Source organism: Notothenia rossii, assembly GCF_949606895.1.
Source record: "Notothenia rossii genome assembly, chromosome: 5".
Taxonomy (NCBI): domain Eukaryota; kingdom Metazoa; phylum Chordata; class Actinopteri; order Perciformes; family Nototheniidae; genus Notothenia; species Notothenia rossii.
The window spans coordinates 3,689,749-3,709,250 of record NC_136903.1 but is presented as its reverse complement, the minus strand read 5'-3'; the positions used below and the strand labels follow the sequence as shown (position 1 = coordinate 3,709,250).

The 19,502-nt window shown below is 42.7% G+C and overlaps 1 protein-coding gene across 2 annotated transcripts; it reads left to right on the top strand.

The window, feature by feature from the left end:
* Positions 1 to 144: 144 nt before the first annotated feature.
* On the top strand, positions 145 to 16,369 carry LOC307041582 (uncharacterized protein). 2 transcript variants are annotated; one of them, XM_079685048.1, is made up of 2 exons: positions 145 to 628; positions 14,523 to 16,369. In XM_079685048.1, exons 1-2 carry the CDS (start codon positions 385 to 387, stop codon positions 15,728 to 15,730), a joined length of 1,452 nt encoding a protein of 483 aa, XP_079541174.1. In that variant the 5' UTR covers positions 145 to 384; the 3' UTR covers positions 15,731 to 16,369. The 2 variants fall into 2 exon arrangements, with proteins under 2 accessions (XP_079541174.1, XP_079541175.1); XM_079685049.1 differs by lacking the exon at positions 145 to 628 and adding an exon at positions 880 to 1,038.
* Positions 16,370 to 19,502: the final 3,133 nt, after the last annotated feature.

Sequence of the window (19,502 nt, the reverse complement as noted above, 5' to 3'; positions counted from 1 at the left end):
AAATAATAGTTGAGTCACGTTGTAACAACAATAACTCATCTCTCTCGTTCAGATTAATATTATCGTATTTTTTTGTGTTTTCTCTTTTCCGCCTTGCCAAACGCCATCTCGCGCATGCGCATTGCAAATTGGGCAGGGATTCACATCGGTTAGTAGTCATCACACTGGGTCCAGGTGGCGTCTCGTCGCTACGGTTCTCTGTCTCTGTTTTCCTGAGAAAGCGTTTGTGAGCTCCAGCACTACTGATCCATCATCTGTGTGTCTGGATAAACCTCCGAATGGACTATGTGCTCTTTTTTCTGGAGCATTTACCTCGGACTATAGGAGCTAGCTTAGCATGCTAGCTGGAAACACGTTGGCAACACTAGTCAGATTGAGAGTTTGATGGAGAGAGAAACGGTGTGTTTAACGGAGTTTGCAGGAAAAGGTGATCTAGTAAACATGAGTAAAGTCCAAATGCTGCTGTCGTTGAAGAAGCAGCGACTCACTGCTGAAGAGATATTTGCTCTGTTGGAAAAAACGATAGCAGAGTACGAGGAGAAGCTGTCTCGTTCAAAAGAGGAGAACAAGAGACTCCAGAAACTACTGGACGCTGTGTTACAGCCTAAGCTTCGGATACACAGAGCAGGTCTGTTCCCTTTACTCTTAATTAACACTTTAAACCAGGGGTGTCCAAACTACGGCCCGAGGGCCGGTGTTACCGAATAAGATGTGGGCCGAACAACTGGTGATATTCTTTAACGGTATCGGCAGATGTATCAGGGGCGTGGCCTTTTGTCGAATAACCAGGAAATACACATTTCGATCGCTTCTTCTGTCGTTTACATCAATCTTTTGGTATATTTGACCAAGTAAACAGTCACAACTGATCTGGATAAGTGTGACAAAGTGCAGAATACCGTTTTGATAAGGGATCAATGTGTGTAGTCTTTAATATTAAACATGATCGCTGGTTGTTTGCGCAGAAGTCGTATCACAGTTTATCCTGGGCGGATCACAGCTCCACAGCTGAAGACTTCTCCACGCTGCTTTCCAACTGTGAGTAAACAACGTGTGCTTCACTTGTAGGCTGTCTGAAGGGATACACAGCTCTCAGATGGACTTGGTATCACATTAAGAATGATATTCAGTAATAAGTCTGGAAACAATAAATGGTTTAAATGATTTATTCAAGCTTGCAATGTTTTGAACACACATCCCCAGTCACCTCATGTGTCTTTTTGTAGTCCTCGCTGTACGCATCTGCATATCGGCATCGCAACCACAACCTCACACACTGGTACTGAATGTGCATCAAAGTGTTCCTATGGAGCCAAATATACCAAAAGATTGATGTAAACGACAGAAGAAGCGGTCGAAATGTGTATTTCCTGGTTATTGGACAAAGGCCACGCCCCTGATACATCTGCCTATACCGTTAAAGAATATCACCAGTTGTTCGGCCCACATCTTATTCGGTAACACCGGCCCTCAGCTAATTCAAAAAGTATTTGGGAAATATGGCCCACAATGAAATGTGCTTTTCTCATTTTTACTTCTTAAATATATATGTACAGCCATATTACACACTAGTATTCATGTGTTAATAAGCTCACTAAAATAAATTCAGTCAATTCCTGTTGATAAAATGTTCTAACAAATCTTAGTTGATGAAAAAAAGCCTAATAACTTATTTACACAGCAAGCTTGAAATAGACCCTTCATATTTCATGTTATTATAATCACTCTGAGGCTTCTGTTTTTAAGGGATGAGCTGCCAACACGATAAATGAAACCCGATAGAGAGCTGTGATGTTGGCTGTTTTTTTCTTAAAGCATATTAAGCCTAATTTAGCTACATTTTGCTAACTTATAACTTAAAGGTGGGTTAGGTAATTTTGGAGAAACCAGCTCGAGTACGCTAGAATTTCAAAATACACAGCCGGAAAAAATCTGCCACTTCCTTACAGAGCCCCTCCTCCAACACACACGAACGCGCACATGACCAATGAGGGCACGAGATAAGTTTGTGCACAGATGGAAGGCTGAAAGGCAGGTAGGCCATCCAGTTATTTTAGCCGGGCCGGCTAAAATGACTGGTCGTGCTTTTTACAGTACTACGGCTTCCACAGATGACATTTTTTAATGGATTTGTTGTCAAAGCACTTCAGATATTCATTGCTATCGGGATGTTAAGAGCATTCCATGGAATATAACAAAAAGTGTATCTCGAGCCGGTTTCTCAAACTTACCTACCCCACCTTTAACTTACGAGGCGATATACCTCACCTTTATGAGTGGCCCAGCCCTTTGTATATTTTTCTGTATGTGGCCCTCTTTGAAAAGAGTTTGGACACCCCTGCTTTAAACTCTTTGGTAACACTTAAGACTATTTATTATTGCTGGGCAGCGATTAAACTTTTGAATCATGATTAATCAAAGGATTTTCTGCGATTAATTGCATTGTTATGCACACAATTCAATAATGAATTCAAAATTAGTTTTTTGCGCACTTTTATTTTAAACAAATAAGGTTATTTTAACAGTAGTAGGCCTATTCCCTTTACAGAGTAGCATTCAAAATATTCCATGTCAATCTCAACGCCTGGAACAGATTACAAATGTCCATGTAAGAGTTTGGTACCTTTCTCCATGTTTCTGTCCCCCCCACTTATGTTCTGTGTTGGTTCATGTGAGCACTGCAGCAGTCTAAAATGCTCTCATTTTATAAACACTTTCAACTCTTTTTCAAGCTGAAAAATAATTTCTTTGATTTAAAGACAAGTGAATACATTACATAAGGAATTAATAAATGAATTATCATGCAATTATATTGACCAAAAAGTAATATACAAAATAAATGTAGAAAATATTTAATTCATAAAATAATAAGTTTCCTTTTGCTTCTTTTGCTTCTCTCTTATTTGTTTAATGTTCCCCATTATAAAGGTATTTTTAATGATTTATTCATTGTTAAATGTATGTATTTATTTTTGTATTCAGTTTGCGGGTTCCCTCTTCTATCATCATTTATAGAAGTGCAACCTTAAACATGTACACAGTAAAATGCGACACTGACAATAATCAAGAAACGTAATAAATCAAACACTGACAGGGAACATTTTATTGCAGTATCATTATTTTACATAAGAAGGTGCTGTACATGTTTCTGAGAATACTTTTAAGTACTTTTACTTAAAGGGGACCTAGTATGCAAAATGCACTTTTTTATGTATTTTATACATAAATATGGTAACACTTTATATTAAGGTACACAAATTAACCATCAACTAGTTGCTAATTAACATGCATATTAGCAGTATATTGGCTCTTTATTAGTCATTATAAAACACTTATTAATGCCTTATTCTACATGACCATATTCTACAAGTAATAAGCCATTAGTTGAGAGTTTTTCCTCAATAACCCTCTAATTAGTGCTTATTCATTGCAAGTAAGGAAGTTATTGTACATGAGTTGTGGTCTTAATATGCTCTGCTCAATAAGGGCACAAGAATAGTAATTCTCCCTTAATAACACTTAACAAATATGATCTATTCTTATGTAACAAGACATGAAACTACAAGTGTTAATTGTGTCTAACTCAAAATTAGGTATTTATATCTAAGAACATGTTCCCTATTCTAAAGTGAAGTCTTGTTCATAACCAATAAGCTAGTAGTTTGACTCTAATTGACCTGAACATGTTCCCTATTCTAAAGTTGCCTCGTCTTGTAAGGAGACTCTCAAATATTCAGAAAATACAAGCCTCCCTCTTTTCCTCCTTACCCACATCACAAAAAAAAAAACGGGGGTGCAAACGAGCAGATCCAGGATTTGGCTCCTATGACGTCATTGGTGAAATGTGGAACACGTGACAAGTCCCAACCTATCGTCTCCGGCACACGTGACACGTCCCAACCTATCGTCTCCGGCACACGTCCCAACCTATCGTCTCCGGCACACGTCCCAACCTATCGTCTCCGGCACACGTCCCGACCTAGCGTCTCCGGCACACGTCCCGACCTATCGTCTCCGGCACACGTCCCAACCTATCGTCTCCGGCACATGTCCCAACCTAGCGTCTCCGGCACACGTGACACGTCCCAACCTATCGTCTCAGTATACAGTCGTGTAGCTCAGTAGTTCCCAACCGTTTTCAGTCAGGCCCCCCTTGTGTAATTGGAAATATTTTCGAGCCCCCCCTAATCCGGTTCCCACTGAGATTGGTAGAGTTAATTGTACATAGTTGTACAAAAATTACATTTTCTCTGCTAATAATAACAAGACAAAAAGATCCAACTATAATTTTATATATTATTATGGATTGAACATGAACAAAAGTGATTGTATTGGCAGATGATCCTGTGCCACTGTGAAATAATGAGGCCTAATTGAAACAATTACAAATACTTTGTATTGATCCGGTTCTTTAACACTATTTTTATAAGTTATTTTTGTAATTTTTTAGTCGAAAAAAAAACTAAACAAATTAGAAACAGAATTCACATTGATTAATGTTATGTATAGTGTGGATTATGGGCTGCTAGCTCACATAACATTGCATTGGTGGTATTAGTAAGTAGATTTACTCAAGTACTGTACTTATATTGATATACTTAAGTATTTAGTCTTTTGCTTCTTTGTAATTCTGCTGCTCTACAGTTCAGAGGTAAATGATGTACTTTTACTACATGTATTTAATAGGGATGCACCGAATATTCGGCCGCCGAAAATTATCGGCCGAAAATGGTTAAAAAGGCCCTTTCGGCTTTTGGCCGTGGATTGCGATTTGTAAAGCGTGTTCAGCTGACATTTCTCGAGGGGGTGTAACTGCAAAGAATTTCACCACGTCGGGATTACTCCACCACTTGAAATCAAAACACCCGGACAAATATGAGGAGTAAGATCAAATCACAAGCACTGATAGCGAGAGACTGTTCAGCGCTGCCTCTCATGTGCTTGATGAGAAGAGGAACAGACTTATGGCTGATAAATCAGAGAAGCTACTGTTCATTAAAAATAACCTCCCACTTTTCCTTAATAAGTAGACAAGGCTGGCTTATCATAAGCTTATCTAGTTCTACATGTTTACTCTATACCCACTTTCCTGAACAATTTTCATTGTGAGTTATAATTCACCATCTCAGGTTATCATTAGGGGGAAGTGACAGCAGCACAGTGTTCAATATATTGTACTTTCGGTATCTAAATGATACGATGTTGTTTACATTGCTCATGAGGACAGACCACCTTATTTGCAGATTCTTGAAATTGTAATTTAATTTGTAATTGATTGTGGATTTTGTATCCAGTTTTCACTTTATGTATCTTTATACAATGTGTACTACTTTGCTTATGAGGACAGACAGCCTTATTTACAGATTCTTGAAATTGAATTGTAATTTCATTTGTAAATAGTTACATTCATGTGGATGTATCCAGTTTGCACATTTGTATGCATGCACTTATAGGTGCATTTGTTGTTGTTGAAGGCCTGGCTGTTACAGTCTTTATTTACACTTTTTTGTAGTAGGCCTACTGGCCTAGATGTTTATGCAGTTTTAAAGCACCTTGGCTTTGTTCTGAATGCACTTTGTTGTAGTTATCCTACAGAGAAAATAAAATGCACTTGACTTGGAATTAATGTACTATATGTACATTCAAAAGTGCTGAATAAATGTTTTATGGACCCATAATAGTGATTATTATTGAAGTTAAGTTTTGCCATAATCATGTCTTTTTCCATAATCAGGTAGCTGAACAACATTTGTAAAAAATGTATACATTATATATATATATATTTCTATTAATCATTTTCGGCATTCGGTTTTCGGCCAACTGTTTCCTATTTTCGGTATCGGTTTCGGCCAAGAATTTCCCATTCGGTGCACCCCTAGTATTTAATACCTTTAGTCACTTTACAGATCCGGATTAATGATGTGAAATATGATCAACTCTTAAATCAGACTTTAGTTACACCTGGAGTAAATTCACAAGCTACCCTGCAGTATACTACTTTTACTTGAGTACTTCTGATCAGGCCCGAACTGGGACAATAATGGCGCATTTCCACTACAGCACGGTTTTAGCGTGCCGTGCCCGTTCCGTCTTTGGTTGCATTTCCACTTGGTGTAGTACCGACTAGCGGGTACTAATTCACAGTTTTCTGGCCCAATAAAATCGAGGTTTTTAGCGGGGCAATAACCAGGCTGAGTATGCTAAACTAGAGAGAGAATCACTGGCAAGGGGGCTACAACTACAACAAAATGAACATATTTGACCGTGATTTAATTGTAATACACGTTTAAAAATTATGCCCGAAGTAACAACATACTGATACCGGTTAGTAAAAACCATGAATTAAAGCTTTGACAAGTCTGCAGACAGACGGCAGGCGAAAAACCTTTTAAAATGCATGTTTTCTGAATGGAGCACGGCTAAGCTAACGCAGTATATGCTCCGACCGTCCACACTCACAACAGCGGCCTATACAGACATAAATAAACCAGTGACTATTCTCCATGACACAGACTGTCTGGTTTGTACTTGTTTAACTTTTGTCTAGTTTCTGAACAGATATGAGGAGCTGTGAGCTTGAGGGCTAACAGCTAATGTTCTTTTTCTGTAGTTCGCATTGAAGATGACGTCACGGCTCCGCCTACATTGCGTTACTATAGTTACTGCCCCAGCTACTAAACTGTAATGGAAACACAGCATACATTGAGCCAGTCCTAACAAGGCCTAACTAACCAAAAACATACCATATCCAATACAAACACTTTTTTTGAAAGTTGTTTATTTATTTATTTTTGGTTCATTTATAGTTGTGAGTGTGTCTGGGCTCCTGAATCAGCCTCACCTGTCTCCCTCCTCTCCCCCCTTTCCCTCCTCTCCCCCCTTTCCCTCCTCTCCCCCCTTTCCCTCCTCTCTCCCCTGCTCCTCTTTGAGGCAGCAGCAAACACTAGTTTTAGCTCTCTTCAAGTTTTTAAAGTTTCTTACCTTTTTTTCACCAATTTAACATTTTTTCTTTTTAGTCAAGCATATTTTGCTAATCACTCCCCCATCAAATGGAAAAATGTGTTTACATAAATGGTGACCAAACCGTTTGAGACCCACAGAGATGACTTAGACTTATGGCGCATTTCCACTACACGGCCTCGCTCAGTATGGCTAATAATAATAATAATACATAATATTTATATAGCGCCTTTCACGAAACCCAAGGTCGCTTCACAAGTCGGGCAGGGGGGGGGAATAGGGGAAAAGAGGCAGACAGGTCAGGGAGGGGGGGGGGGGGCAAGCAAGTAGCGGAAAAATAAAAATAAACCTATCAAACTAACTATATAGTGGGCAAAGCCTTGGTGAAAAGGTGCGTTTTGAGGGCTTTTTTGAAAGTGTCCAAGGTTGGGGCGCTGCGGATTTCGGGGGGGAGAGAGTTCCAGAGGGTGGGGGATGCTACAATGAAAGCTCTGTCACCGAAAGTCCGCAACCTGGTGCGGGGGGTAGAGAGGAGATCCTGTCCAGACGATCGGAGCCTCCGGGATGGAGTGTGGTGGCGGAGAAGGTCAGATAGGTATTGGGGGGCGAGGGCATGGAGGCATTTGTAGGTCAGAAGAAGGAGTTTATATGTGATACGGTGCTTGACTGGGAGCCAGTGGAGGTGGATGAGGGTGGGGGTGATGTGCTGCCAGGGCTTGGTGTGAGTGAGCACCCTGGCAGCCGAGTTCTGCACATACTGGAGCCTGTCCAGGGCTTTACTGGGAACCCCGAACAGGACTCCGTTGCAGTAGTCCAACCGGGAGGAGACGAATGCATGGATGAGGGTCTCGGCCACGGAATCGGAGAGTGATGGTCGTAGATGGGAGATGTGGTACCTGAGGTGATAGAAGGCAGACTTGGTGACGGATTTGATATGTGACTGAAATGAGAGAGTTGAGTCAAGGATGACACCCAGGTTACGGACTTCGGGAGACGGGGAGATGGAACAGCCGTCAATGTGGAGGAGGAGATCCCCAACCTTCCGGAGCAGTGCCTTGGGGGCCACAACCATGAGCTCAGTCTTCTTACTGTTGAGTTTGAGTAGATTTGCTGTCATCCAGGTTTTTATGGCATGGAGACAATTGACCAGAGACTGTGGAGGGAGCTGGGCAGATGGTGAGGTGCTGAGATAGAGCTGAGTGTCATCAGCGTAGCAGTGGAAATTGAGACCGAAGTGACGTATGATCTGGCCAAGGGGGAGCATGTAAATAGTGAAAAGTAGGGGACCAAGCACGGAGCCTTGGGGGACACCATGGTTGACTGGGGCCGGGGGGGAGGATGAGCCGCTGATGCTGACAAACTGAGACCTGGTTGAGAGATAGGACTGAAACCATGACAGAGCTGTGCCAGTGATGCCAAGGTTGTCGGAGAGGCATTTCAGGAGGACTGTATGAGAAACGGTGTCAAAGGCCGCAGAGAGGTCGAGGAGGATGAGAATACTGATTTGTCCGGAGTCAGCAGCGAGAAGGAGGTCATTAGTGATCTTGAGGAGGGCGGTCTCTGTGCTGTGATGTGCTCTGTAGGCTGACTGTAGGGGTTCGTAGAGCTCATGGTTTGACAGATGTTGATGAAGCTGGGCGGCGACTGCTCTTTCCAAGGTTTTACTAAGGAAAGGAAGGTTGGAGATCGGTCGGTAGTTGTTCAGCTCCTCAGGGTCAAGACCAGGCTTCTTGAGGATGGGAGTGATGGAGGCGGTTTTGAAGCAGGAGGGAACTATTCCAGATGACAGAGAGGAGTTGATGATGTCTGTTATGATGGGGCAGAGGGTGGGAAGGCAGGCCTTGACCAGCACCGTGGGCATGGGGTCAAGGGAGCAGGTGGAGGCCTTAGCATTGGTCACCAGCTTCGAGACCAGGCTAGGCCTTGTTAGGACTGGCTCACTTTATGGCGCATTACCATTACAGTTTAGTAGCTGGGGTAGTATCTATAGTAACGCAGTGTAGGCGGAGCCGTGACGTCATCTTCAATGAGAGCCCCAGAAAAACAACATCAGCTGTTAGCACTCAGAGCTCACAGCTCCTCATTTGTGTTCAGAAACTAGACAAAAGTTAAACTAGTACAAACCACAGACTGTCTGTGTCATGGAGAATACAGTCGCTGGTTTATTTATGTCTGTAGGCCGTTGTTGTGAGTGTGGACGGTCGGAGTATATACTGCGTTAGCTTAGCCGTGCTCCATTTAGACAACACGAATTTTAAAAGGTTTTTCGCCTGCCGTCTGTGTGCATACTTGTCAAAGCATTAATTCATGGTTTTTACTAACCGGTATCAGTATGTTGTTACTTCGGCATCATTTTGAAATGTGTATTACAATTAAATCACGGTCAAATATGTTCATCTTGTTTTAGTTGTAGCCCCCTTGACAGCGATTCTCTCTCTAGTTTAGCATACTCAGCCCGACTCAGCCTGGTTGTTCCTGGCCCTAGAACCACGATTTTATGAGGCCATAAAAACTGTGAATTAAGACCCGCTAGCCGGTACTACGCCAAGTGGAAACGCAACCGCTTAAAGCGAGCTCCGCGCTGCAGTTGAAACGCGCCATAAATTAACTATCTAAACACTCAGAGAGTCCTTAACCTCACCTGAGCTGTAGTTATCTCTCTCAGTCTGACAGCAGAGGACTCTCCCTCCAACTTGTTGTTGAAACAGCTCCTTAGAGCGGCTAGCTAACCAGATGCTAACAACAAAATTACAAGTAACCGGTGCACGCTCTCTCTCTCGCTCGCACCACACATACACACACCCTGATTTATGATCGGTATGGGATAGGCCATGTCGGCAGGCCACATCATTTAGACAGACGTCACCCTGTGTGAGGCAAACCCACAGCGTTGCGTTCACAATATATTAATAACATTTTTAAAAGATCAGCAGGGCCTCCTTCTGAGTACTTCTCCCACCTTACACGTAATTGGGTTAACAGAACCCAGAGTTAAGGACGTTGAAAACGGTGCATTTCTCCGTATGAATAAGATGCCTTTTGGCCAGTTGACGGAGAGATCGCTCGTGTTTCCGCGAAAATACTTATGGCAAACAAGCATTGACCACATCGAGCTCTGTAGATTACATTGTCACTTTTGAACGCTATGTTCTCCACCGGGGGATCTCTGTGTGTACGTTGCTGCAGCGAGTCTGTGAGCGAGATGCCCCGCCCCCCACACAGACGAGAGAGAGAGAAAAGAGGTTTCTCAATACTCTAATCTCGACTCCTGGACTCCTTGGTCCTCCGGTTGTGACCCGGAAATGAATTTCAGCGCGCCATCTTGAAGGACATCTCATTTCTCTAAATGCACATCGAGGACCGAGCATCGAGCATTGAGCATCGAGGAGGCTCTCTGGAGGAGCTCTAACCGAAGAGACACTGATGGGTCCTCCACGGTCCTCCACGGCTCCTTCGTAGATGCATTTCCGGGAACAGAGATGTTTCAAAGAGTCGTGACTCACGGCCGGACTTATCTCAGCCAATGACAGCTCTGCATGCATCCCCTGGATATTATTTTAGTAACTGTTCTCATCGTGACGTGATGTTTACAGTGAGAACAGCTGTGAGGTCCGTGCAGAAAGCAGAGCAGTGTGTCAAATATATACCACTCAGTATAACAGGCCTACTCTCTGTATTTGCTTTAGTTTAGTAGATATCTACAAACAAAGAGTCTATATTTTCTAAGACCATTTAGTGCTTCACATAATAAAATACACAATGGCTGTAGCCTGATTATGCTTTAGGAGCTGTAGGTGTGTGTGTGGTACAGTGTAGGTGTGTGTGGTACAGACTGTACCACACACACACCTACACACTGTACCACAGTGTGTAGGTGTTTGATACACTGTACCACAGTGTGTAGGTGTGTGTGCTGTACAATGCGTAGATGCGGCGGACAGACGGGTCTCAGTTGGTTCTGGTGTCCTATGCTTACTTTAATACTAACTAAATAACTTTTAATACTTGTAAATACAACTTTTGGCCCGTAATTTCAATTCCCCATTTCAGCACCAAAGAGAGGGGGGGGATATATATATCCAGTCTGATTGTGTTAAGTATGAGAGCACTCTCATAATAACGTGTTTGATTCTGGAATTGTATATATTTATATAAATATATGTGTGTGTATATGTCCGCATCTGTAGCCTGTTATTTTCTAATTATACCGCACTGTCAATTAATTAAAAGTAAATATATAAGTGGTCATGAACACATCTGTCCATCAGAGTGCTGCTGTGCCTCCTATCATCATTAATGGACGTCTCTTTAAAATGACCGTTCAGAGGAGAGGAGTTCTCATTTCTCTAACCGCCTGCTGCTTCCCCTCCTCTCTCCTCGGTTCCCCTCCTCAGTCCTCCGCTCGCATCTCCTGTGGGCGGGACTAAGTATCGAGGATAGGAGTCGAGGAGGGGAAATTAGAGTATTGAGAAACCTCTAAAGAGAGATCTCTGCACCGAACACGTTAGATGTCAAGGGAGATATATGCCTCATCACACTTTGTTGATTTTGGCATTAAAGCTGAAAGACTTGTCGTGGGCTCGTCCACTTTTCTTTTAACTGCCGGTTGTGTTAAAATTGTGTCAATTTGATTGATTTTACGAGCAAACAATGTTTATTTACAACTTCTTCCCAAGCTTCTAGGGATGGGTATCGTTAAGGTTTTAACGGTACTACTACTTTTATCGATACCGCTTATCGGTCCGGTCTTTTAACGGTACTTTTATCGGTTCTTTTGGAGAACAAATAAGGTAAACTAACTAAATAAATTGTGAACAAAACTAACTAAATAAATAACTCGGTTACCCCTAATCATTAACCCATGTTTGTATAATGTAGTTAACTCGGTGTGTTGCTGCTAGCATACATACCTGACGTGGAAACGTTACTCGTGGATGGAGCTACAGAGCTACTAGAAAGACAGTCGAACCCGGTGCATTCCTCCGTCTGAATGTGGAGCACTTTTGCTAAATGTTTCAACAAATTGCTCGTGTTACTGCCCTTACATGCTAAATTCTTATTGCACTTTAGGCGGGTAAAGTGTGTGTGTGTGTGTGTGTGTGTGTGTGTGTGTGTGTGTGTGTGTGTGTGTGTGTGTGTGTGTGTGTGTGTGTGTGTGTGTGTGTGTGTGTGTGTGTGTGTGTGTGTGTGTGTGTGTGTGTGTGTGTGTGTGTGTGTGTGTGTGTGTGTGTGTGTGTGTGTGTGTGTGTGTGTAAACTGCCCCGCCCCCTCGCAAGCAGGCGGGGGAGAGAGATCGAAAATACTAAAAATAATCATAGAAACATTTTTGCAGTCTTTTTGCATAGTAGAAACGGAGTTGGCGACACTAAAACTGCAATATAATGTTTGTGTAGCAATAATGCACATGACATATATTTTTTACATGTCTCCAGTACCGATAAAAAGACCGCTAACTTCGGAGCTCAACGGTACCACGGTCTTTAATAATTCAGCCCCGGGGCCCGTTTAATACCGGGGCTCGGTACCCATCCCTAACAGCTTCACAGAGTGCAGTTTCAAAGCACATCCACAAAAAGTCTGTTGGAAGGGGGAAATGTGGCAGGAAACGCTGCACAACCAAGAGAGATGACCGCAGCCTTAACAGCATTGTGAAGAAGAGTCGCTTCCAGAATTTGGGGGAGCTTCAAAGACAGTGGACTGAAGCTAGAGTCCAGGTATCAAAAGTCACTGTTCACAGACGTGTCCGGGAAATGGGCTACAATAGCCGTATTTCCATGGTCAAGCCACTTCTGAACTCAAGACAACGGAAGAGGCGTCTGACTTGGGCTAAGGAAAAGAAGCACTGGACAGTTGCACAGTGGTCCAAAGTCCTCTTTTCAGACGAAAGCAAGTTTTGTATTTCATTTGGAAGTCAAGGCGCCAGAGTCTGGAGAAAGGCTGGAGAGGAGCAAAATCCAAGTTGCTTGAAATCCAGTGTGAAGTTCCCACAGTCAGCGATGGTTTGGGGAGCCATGTCAGCTGCTGGTGTTGGTCCACTGTGTTTCATCAAGCCCAGAGTAAATGCAGCTGTGTACCAAGAGATTTTAGAGCACTACATGCTTCCGTCTGCTGAAAAGCTCTATGGAGATGAGGAATTCATTTTCCATCATGATCTGGCACCTTCCCACAGTGCCAAAACCACCAGTAACTGGTGTACTGACCATGGCATTACTGTCCTCGATTGGCCTGCAAATTCCCCTGACCTGAACCCCATAGAGAATATGTGGGGTATTGTGAAGAAGAAGCTGAAAGACACCAGACCCAACAATGCTAATGAGCTAAAGGCCGCTATTGAAGCATCCTGGGCATCCATAACACCTCAGCAATGCCACAGGCTGATTGCCTCCATGCCACGCCGCATTGATGCAGTAATCCGTGCAAAAGGATTCCCAACCAAGTACTGAGTGCATTAATGGACATTTTCAAATGTTTGATTGTGTTTTGCTGTTATAAATCTTTTTTTTTTACTTGGTCTGAGGAACTATTCTAATTTTTTGAGATAGGATTTTTGAGTTTTCTTAAGCTGTATGCCATAATCAGTAATATTAAAATAATAAAAGGCTTGCAATATTTCAGTTGATTTGTAATGAATCCAGAATGTATGACTTTTTTTTTTTTTTTTAATTGCATTACAGAAAATAAAGAACTTTATCACAATATTCTAATTTTCTGAGACAGTCCTGTATATATATATATTATACATATAATGGCACGGTTATAGCAGTTAACACCTGTCAAGCTATGTGCTGTATCGGAAACAATGTGCTGCGTGTTTTGGGAGTAATATGGTCTGTGTTTACATTAGCAAGCATGCTAACACTCAGAGCTAACACTGTAGGCTACTTGAGAGAATATGTGTAACTTAATGTCCTTGCGGTAAACCCTGCGAGACAGAAAGGTTTGAGCTCCTACTGTTTCAGAAATAATTCTTGAAGTGATTTGGAACATAATATGGCATTTAATCATGACAGCGTTTAGCTGAGTTTCTCCCGGTAGAAAACTCTTAGCAGAGGAAAGCTGCGTGACGCTACAAAGGGGCGTGAGTAGCAGCAGCTGTTCTATTTAAAGCTACGGTCACAGAATCAGCCTTTTTGGAACAGGGCTGGAATAGAGGGGTATGAGGCATGGCTACAATGGGTGATCTGTTTGGTATTTTAAGCAAACAACTTCAGTCATGTTTTGTATAGGTATGGCCCTACAATATATTTTTAGTATTAACATTCTATAGGCGTAGTGTAGCTGTAAACGATCCCAAATACAATTCATTGTTTACATTGCAGCTAGTGCTAAACCAGAAGAAATAACCCCTTTTCATTTTTAAATGGAAGTGGAATGGGGCTGGGCTACGTGAGGTGAATTGAGCCAACAAAAATACACAATAGGTGGGACTAGGAAAGATAATATTAAAGTATAAAAACAAAGTCATTATTAGGGCTGAAAGATGTCTCCTGTTTTAATGGTGATTAGATTTAAATGCTAACACTTACAGTTTTTTCTGACTGTGTGTTTCCTGTTTCCTGCAGACGTCCAGCAGCTGGTGGTGGTTAAAGAAGAGGTTCCCCCTGACCAGCAGGAGTGGAGCACCAGTCTGGACCAGGAGGATGCAGAGCCCCACCCACACATTAAGCAGGAACAGGAGGAACTCATGATCAGTCAGGAGGGAGAGCAGCTTCAGGAGCTGGAGGAGGCTGATATCACCAAGTCCACTTTCACTCCTGACCCTGTGAAGAGTGAAGATGATAAAGAGAAACCTCAGTCCTCACAGCTTCATCAAAGACAAACTGAACACATGGAAACAGAAGCTGATGGAGATGACTGTGGAGGACCAGAACCAGCCAGGATCTCAGATCCAGACAGCAGTTTACAACCAAAGACTGAGGACGACACTGGAGACTCGTCTGAACCTGACACTGAAGACAGTGCTGATTGGAAGGAGACCAGAAAACCTGCATCAGGCTCAAACTCACTGAAAAATAGACATGAATCTGTCAGTGATCCACGATGTAGTGCTGAAAAGAAACCATCCATCTGCTCAGTCTGTAAGAAAGCTTTTTCACAGAGAGGAAATTTAAAGAGACACATGAGAATCCACACAGAGAAACCACACAGCTGCTCAGTCTGTAAGAACGTTTTTTCACAGAATATAGAGTTAAAGCTACACATGAGAATCCACACAGGAGAGAAACTAGTCAGCTGTTCAGTCTGTAAGAAACATTTTTCCCATAGTGGAAGTTTAAAAAAACACATGAGAGTCCACACAGGAGAGAAACCATACAGCTGCTCAGTTTGTACCAAATATTTTGCATGGGGCGGAACTTTAGATAGACACATGAGAATCCACACAGGTGAGAAACCATACAGCTGCTCAGTTTGTAAGAAAGCTTTTTCGGAGAGTGGAAGTTTAAAAAAACACATGAGAGGCCACACAGGAGAGAAACCATACAGCTGCTCAGTTTGTACCAAATATTTCACATTGAGTGGAAGTTTAAAAAAACACATAAGAATCCACACAGGAGAGAAACCATACAGCTGCTCAGTTTGTAAGAAAGCTTTCTCACAGAGTGGAAGTTTAAAGGAACACATGAGAATCCACACAGGAGAGGAAATATACAGCTGCAATGTTTGTGACAAAAGATTTAAATGGCGTATGAGTTTCAATAGACACAAGTGTGTTGGTTGTCAGTCCTCAAAGCTTAATGAAATTCAAACTGAGATTAACAAATCTGCCTGACTGGATCAACATTGTTGCACGGCATTCATATAACACTTAAACAAACTCTAACTTTATCAATATAAGTGGACAATATGTTAAATGTTTTTGTCAAACTGATTTTCTGATTAATGGGGCAAAGCCTGCAAGCTAGTTCAGGCATTCTGCTGTGCCCATTAACTGTTTTGGACTATGAGAAGATCTCTAGTCATCCTGAGAAGTCTACTGAATTCAGGTCTGTTCTGCCACTCGCAGTGCATCCCCTGCCAAAGTTCGGATGTGTTACACAAACAATTACCGGTTGCCTTGTCACAGACAATCTGTTCGACAAAATATGTTTGTCTTTTTCACTTGCCTGCTATGATGGTTCTTCAGGACTGCTTCTTGAGCTCTAATCACACTTTCACAGACTTTGCTGGTGATTTTAAAGTAGTTGACAATGTACAGTTGCAAGAAAAAGTTTGTGAACCCTTTGGAATTACCTGGATTTCTGCATAAGTTGGTCATAAAATGGAGGAAGCCACTGCTGTCCAGAAAAAACATTGCTGCACGTTTGAAGTTTGCAAAAGAGCACCTGGATGTTCCACAGCACTACTGGCAAAATATTCTGTGGACAGATGAAACCAAAGTTGAGTTGTTTGGAAGGAACACACAACGCTATGTGTGGAGAGAAAAAAGGCACAGCACACCAACATTAAAACCTCATCCCAACTGTAAAGTAGGGTGGAGGGAGCATCATGGTTTGGGGCTGCTTTGCTGCCTCAGGGCCTGGACAGATTGCCATCATCGACGGAAAAATGAATTCTCAAGTTTATCAAGACATTTTGCTGGAGAACTTAAGGCCATCTGTCCACCAATTGAAGCTCAACAGAAGATGGGTGATGCAACAGGACAACGACCCAAAGCACAGAAGTAAATCAACAACAGAATGGCTTCAACAGAAGAAAATACACTTTCTGGAGTGGCCCAGTCAGAGTCCTGACCTCAACCCAATTGAGATGCTGTGGCACGACCTCAAGAGAGCGATTCACACCAGATATCCCAAGAGTATTGCTGAACTGAAACAGTTTTGTAAAGTGGAATGGTCCAAAATTCCTCCTGACCGTTGTGCAGGTCTGATATGCAACAATAGGAAACGTTTGGTTGAGGTTATTGCTGCCAAAGGAGGGTCAACCAGTTATTAAATCCAAGGGTTCTCATACTTGTTCCACCCTGCACTGTGAATGTTTACATGGTGTGTTCAATAAAAACATAAAAACATATAATTGTTTGTGTGGTTTTAGCTTAAGCAGACTGTGTTTGTCTATTGTTGTGACTTTTCTGAAGATCAGAACACATTTTATGACCAATTTATGTAGAAATCCATTTAGTTCCAATGGGTTCACATACTTTTTCTTGCAACTGTATGTGTGTCGATTAAGAGGAAAATATGCCTGGTTCTCTTGTTGTTATTGCTATCAGGAAATGTACAACCTAACCCTGGACCGCCCAGTAGTAGTAGTCAGATTGCTACTCCTGCTGATTTGAATTCTAAGTCTGGGCTGGGTTTCATTCACTTAAATGTGCGCAGTCTTTTACCTAAACTAGATTTTGTCCGCATTTGGACGAGCTCGACCGACGCTGATGTCATTGTCAGAAACATGGCTAAATAAATCCATATTGGCCTCTGACATATCCTTAAATGGTTACAGTGTATATCATACCGACCAACCTAATAAAGGTGGTGGCGTTGCCATTTATGTGAAAAATATGTTTTGTGTAAACAAGATCGCTACGTCACTAGCTCCGTAGCGAGTTAGCCTAAGCGAGAGCACTCTGCTAACTGAAGGATGGAACGGGCATTAAACCAACTGTGTGCAGTGAGAGGGGAGAGGAAACACTCTCTTCACTATCGCTGGAGCAAGTTAACTTTGAGCGAGAGCACTCGGTTAACTGGAGGATGGAACAGGAACCAACTGTGAGCAGGGAGAGGGGAGCGGAAACACTCTCTTCACTCGCGCTAGCAAGTTAGAATGGACCTATCATGCTGAATTTGAATAATATAGTGTAAGACCATACCTATATAAGGCATATTTATACTTTTTATTTTTCAACATACCAAACAGATCATGCTGATGGGCTGATTCTTTGAGAACAGCACCATCTACAGGCCTGGCATATGTACTACAGCGTCTCCAGCGCTTTCAAACGGCAATGTCCGTGGCTGTCTCCTCCTGATTGGTGGAGTTGGTCCAATAGCCGTAGCGCCACTTCTGTGACGTCATAGAAGTGTTCAAATCTAGATCCGTTGCAGCCCTTTTTTAAGAGGTTTGGGTATGGAGGAAAATAGAGAGGGTTGTGTCAAATAAACGATTAAATAAAATAACCAATTGTGCGCCGTGAGAGGGGAGCGAAGACACTATCCTCACTAGCGCTGTAGCAAGTTAGCTTTGAGCGAGAGCACTCAGCTAACTGGGGATAGAACAGGAACTAATTGTATGCGGTGAGAGGGGGGCGGAGACGCTCCCTTCACTAGCGCCGTAGCAGTTAGCTTGAACGAAAACACTCAGCTAACTGGACGATAGAACAGGCAAGGAGCCAAATGTATGTAGTGAGAGGGGGGCAGAGACGCTCCCTCCACTAGCGCAGTAACAAATTATCGAGAGCCCTCGGCTAACTTGTACACAGTTATCTCATTAGCTTGAGAATAGATAGCACAATCAGCGACAAATGGTAGCGATCTCACCGGCTGACGTGCAGGAGCGTCCGCTCTTTACCGGTCCGGAGCTCCTAGGGTCCGAGCGGTGACCACCTCGGTCCCCTCCCTTGGGAGGGCGGACAGCTAGCTCGTCGCAGCCTTTGGAGGGCGAGCGTTTTCCTTGCCCGCAGCTCCGATCGAGACGATCACTAGGCTACATGTAGCGATGAGCTAGAATCTTAATTTTCAATAAGATAGCTTGGCTTCTACTCAAAAAGTAGTAACCTGCACAGCAAGAAGATGAAAAAGGACTGAACTCGTTGACAACGCCGGAACTTATGCCTTTCGGGGTCATACGAGGTCACACGTGACTTTGTTGATATAAATATTCGACCAACGCATGCGTGAGACGGAAGATATCCAGTGCTAAAGCACCGCCTCTGGCGGTCAGTAAGGATGAAATAGAACTTGAAGTGGTTACCTGTTACAAATACCTTGGTATCTGGCTTGATGATTGTCTCTCTTTTAAACTTCCTGTCAATAACCTGCATACAAAACTGAGGGTTAGGCTAGGTTTCTTCTAAAGGAACAAGTCCTGTTTCTCGGTTGAGGCCAGGAAAAGGCTAATCACTGTGACCTTTTTAACTGTACTGGACTATGGTGATCTGATCTATATGAATGCACCTGCCCATTACCTGATCAAGTTAGATGCCGCCTATCACAGTGCACTGAGATTTGTGACAAACTGTAAAGTATTAACCCATCACTGTACCCTGTATCCAAGGGCAGGTTTGCTTTCACTAACTGTACGGAGGCTCAGTCACTGGTACATTTTTATATACAAAGCCATGTTAGGGAAACTTCCATCCTACATCTGCTCCCTGATCTCACGGCGAATTGTAAGTGGCTACGGCCTGAGATCGAATGCTGTGGTTTTATTAAATGTGCCAACTGCTAGGACTGTCTTAGGGAAGATAGCTTTTAGATGCGCAGCTCCTCTGTCTTGGAACAGTCTGCAAAAGGAATGGAAGCTGAGCAATTTGGTTCCACTAAAATTAAATGTTTTTAAAGCAAGGATAGATGCTATCCAATCGGAAACTGTTGGAACCTGTAAAT

Coding starts and splice junctions, on each gene's coding strand:
- LOC307041582 (XM_079685048.1), top strand. CDS start 385: ATGGAGAGAGAAACGGTGTGTTTAACGGAGTTTGCAGGAAAAGGTGAT. Junction 629..14,522: donor GCTTCGGATACACAGAGCAG/GTCTGTTCCCTT, acceptor TGTTTCCTGCAG/ACGTCCAGCAGCTGGTGGTG.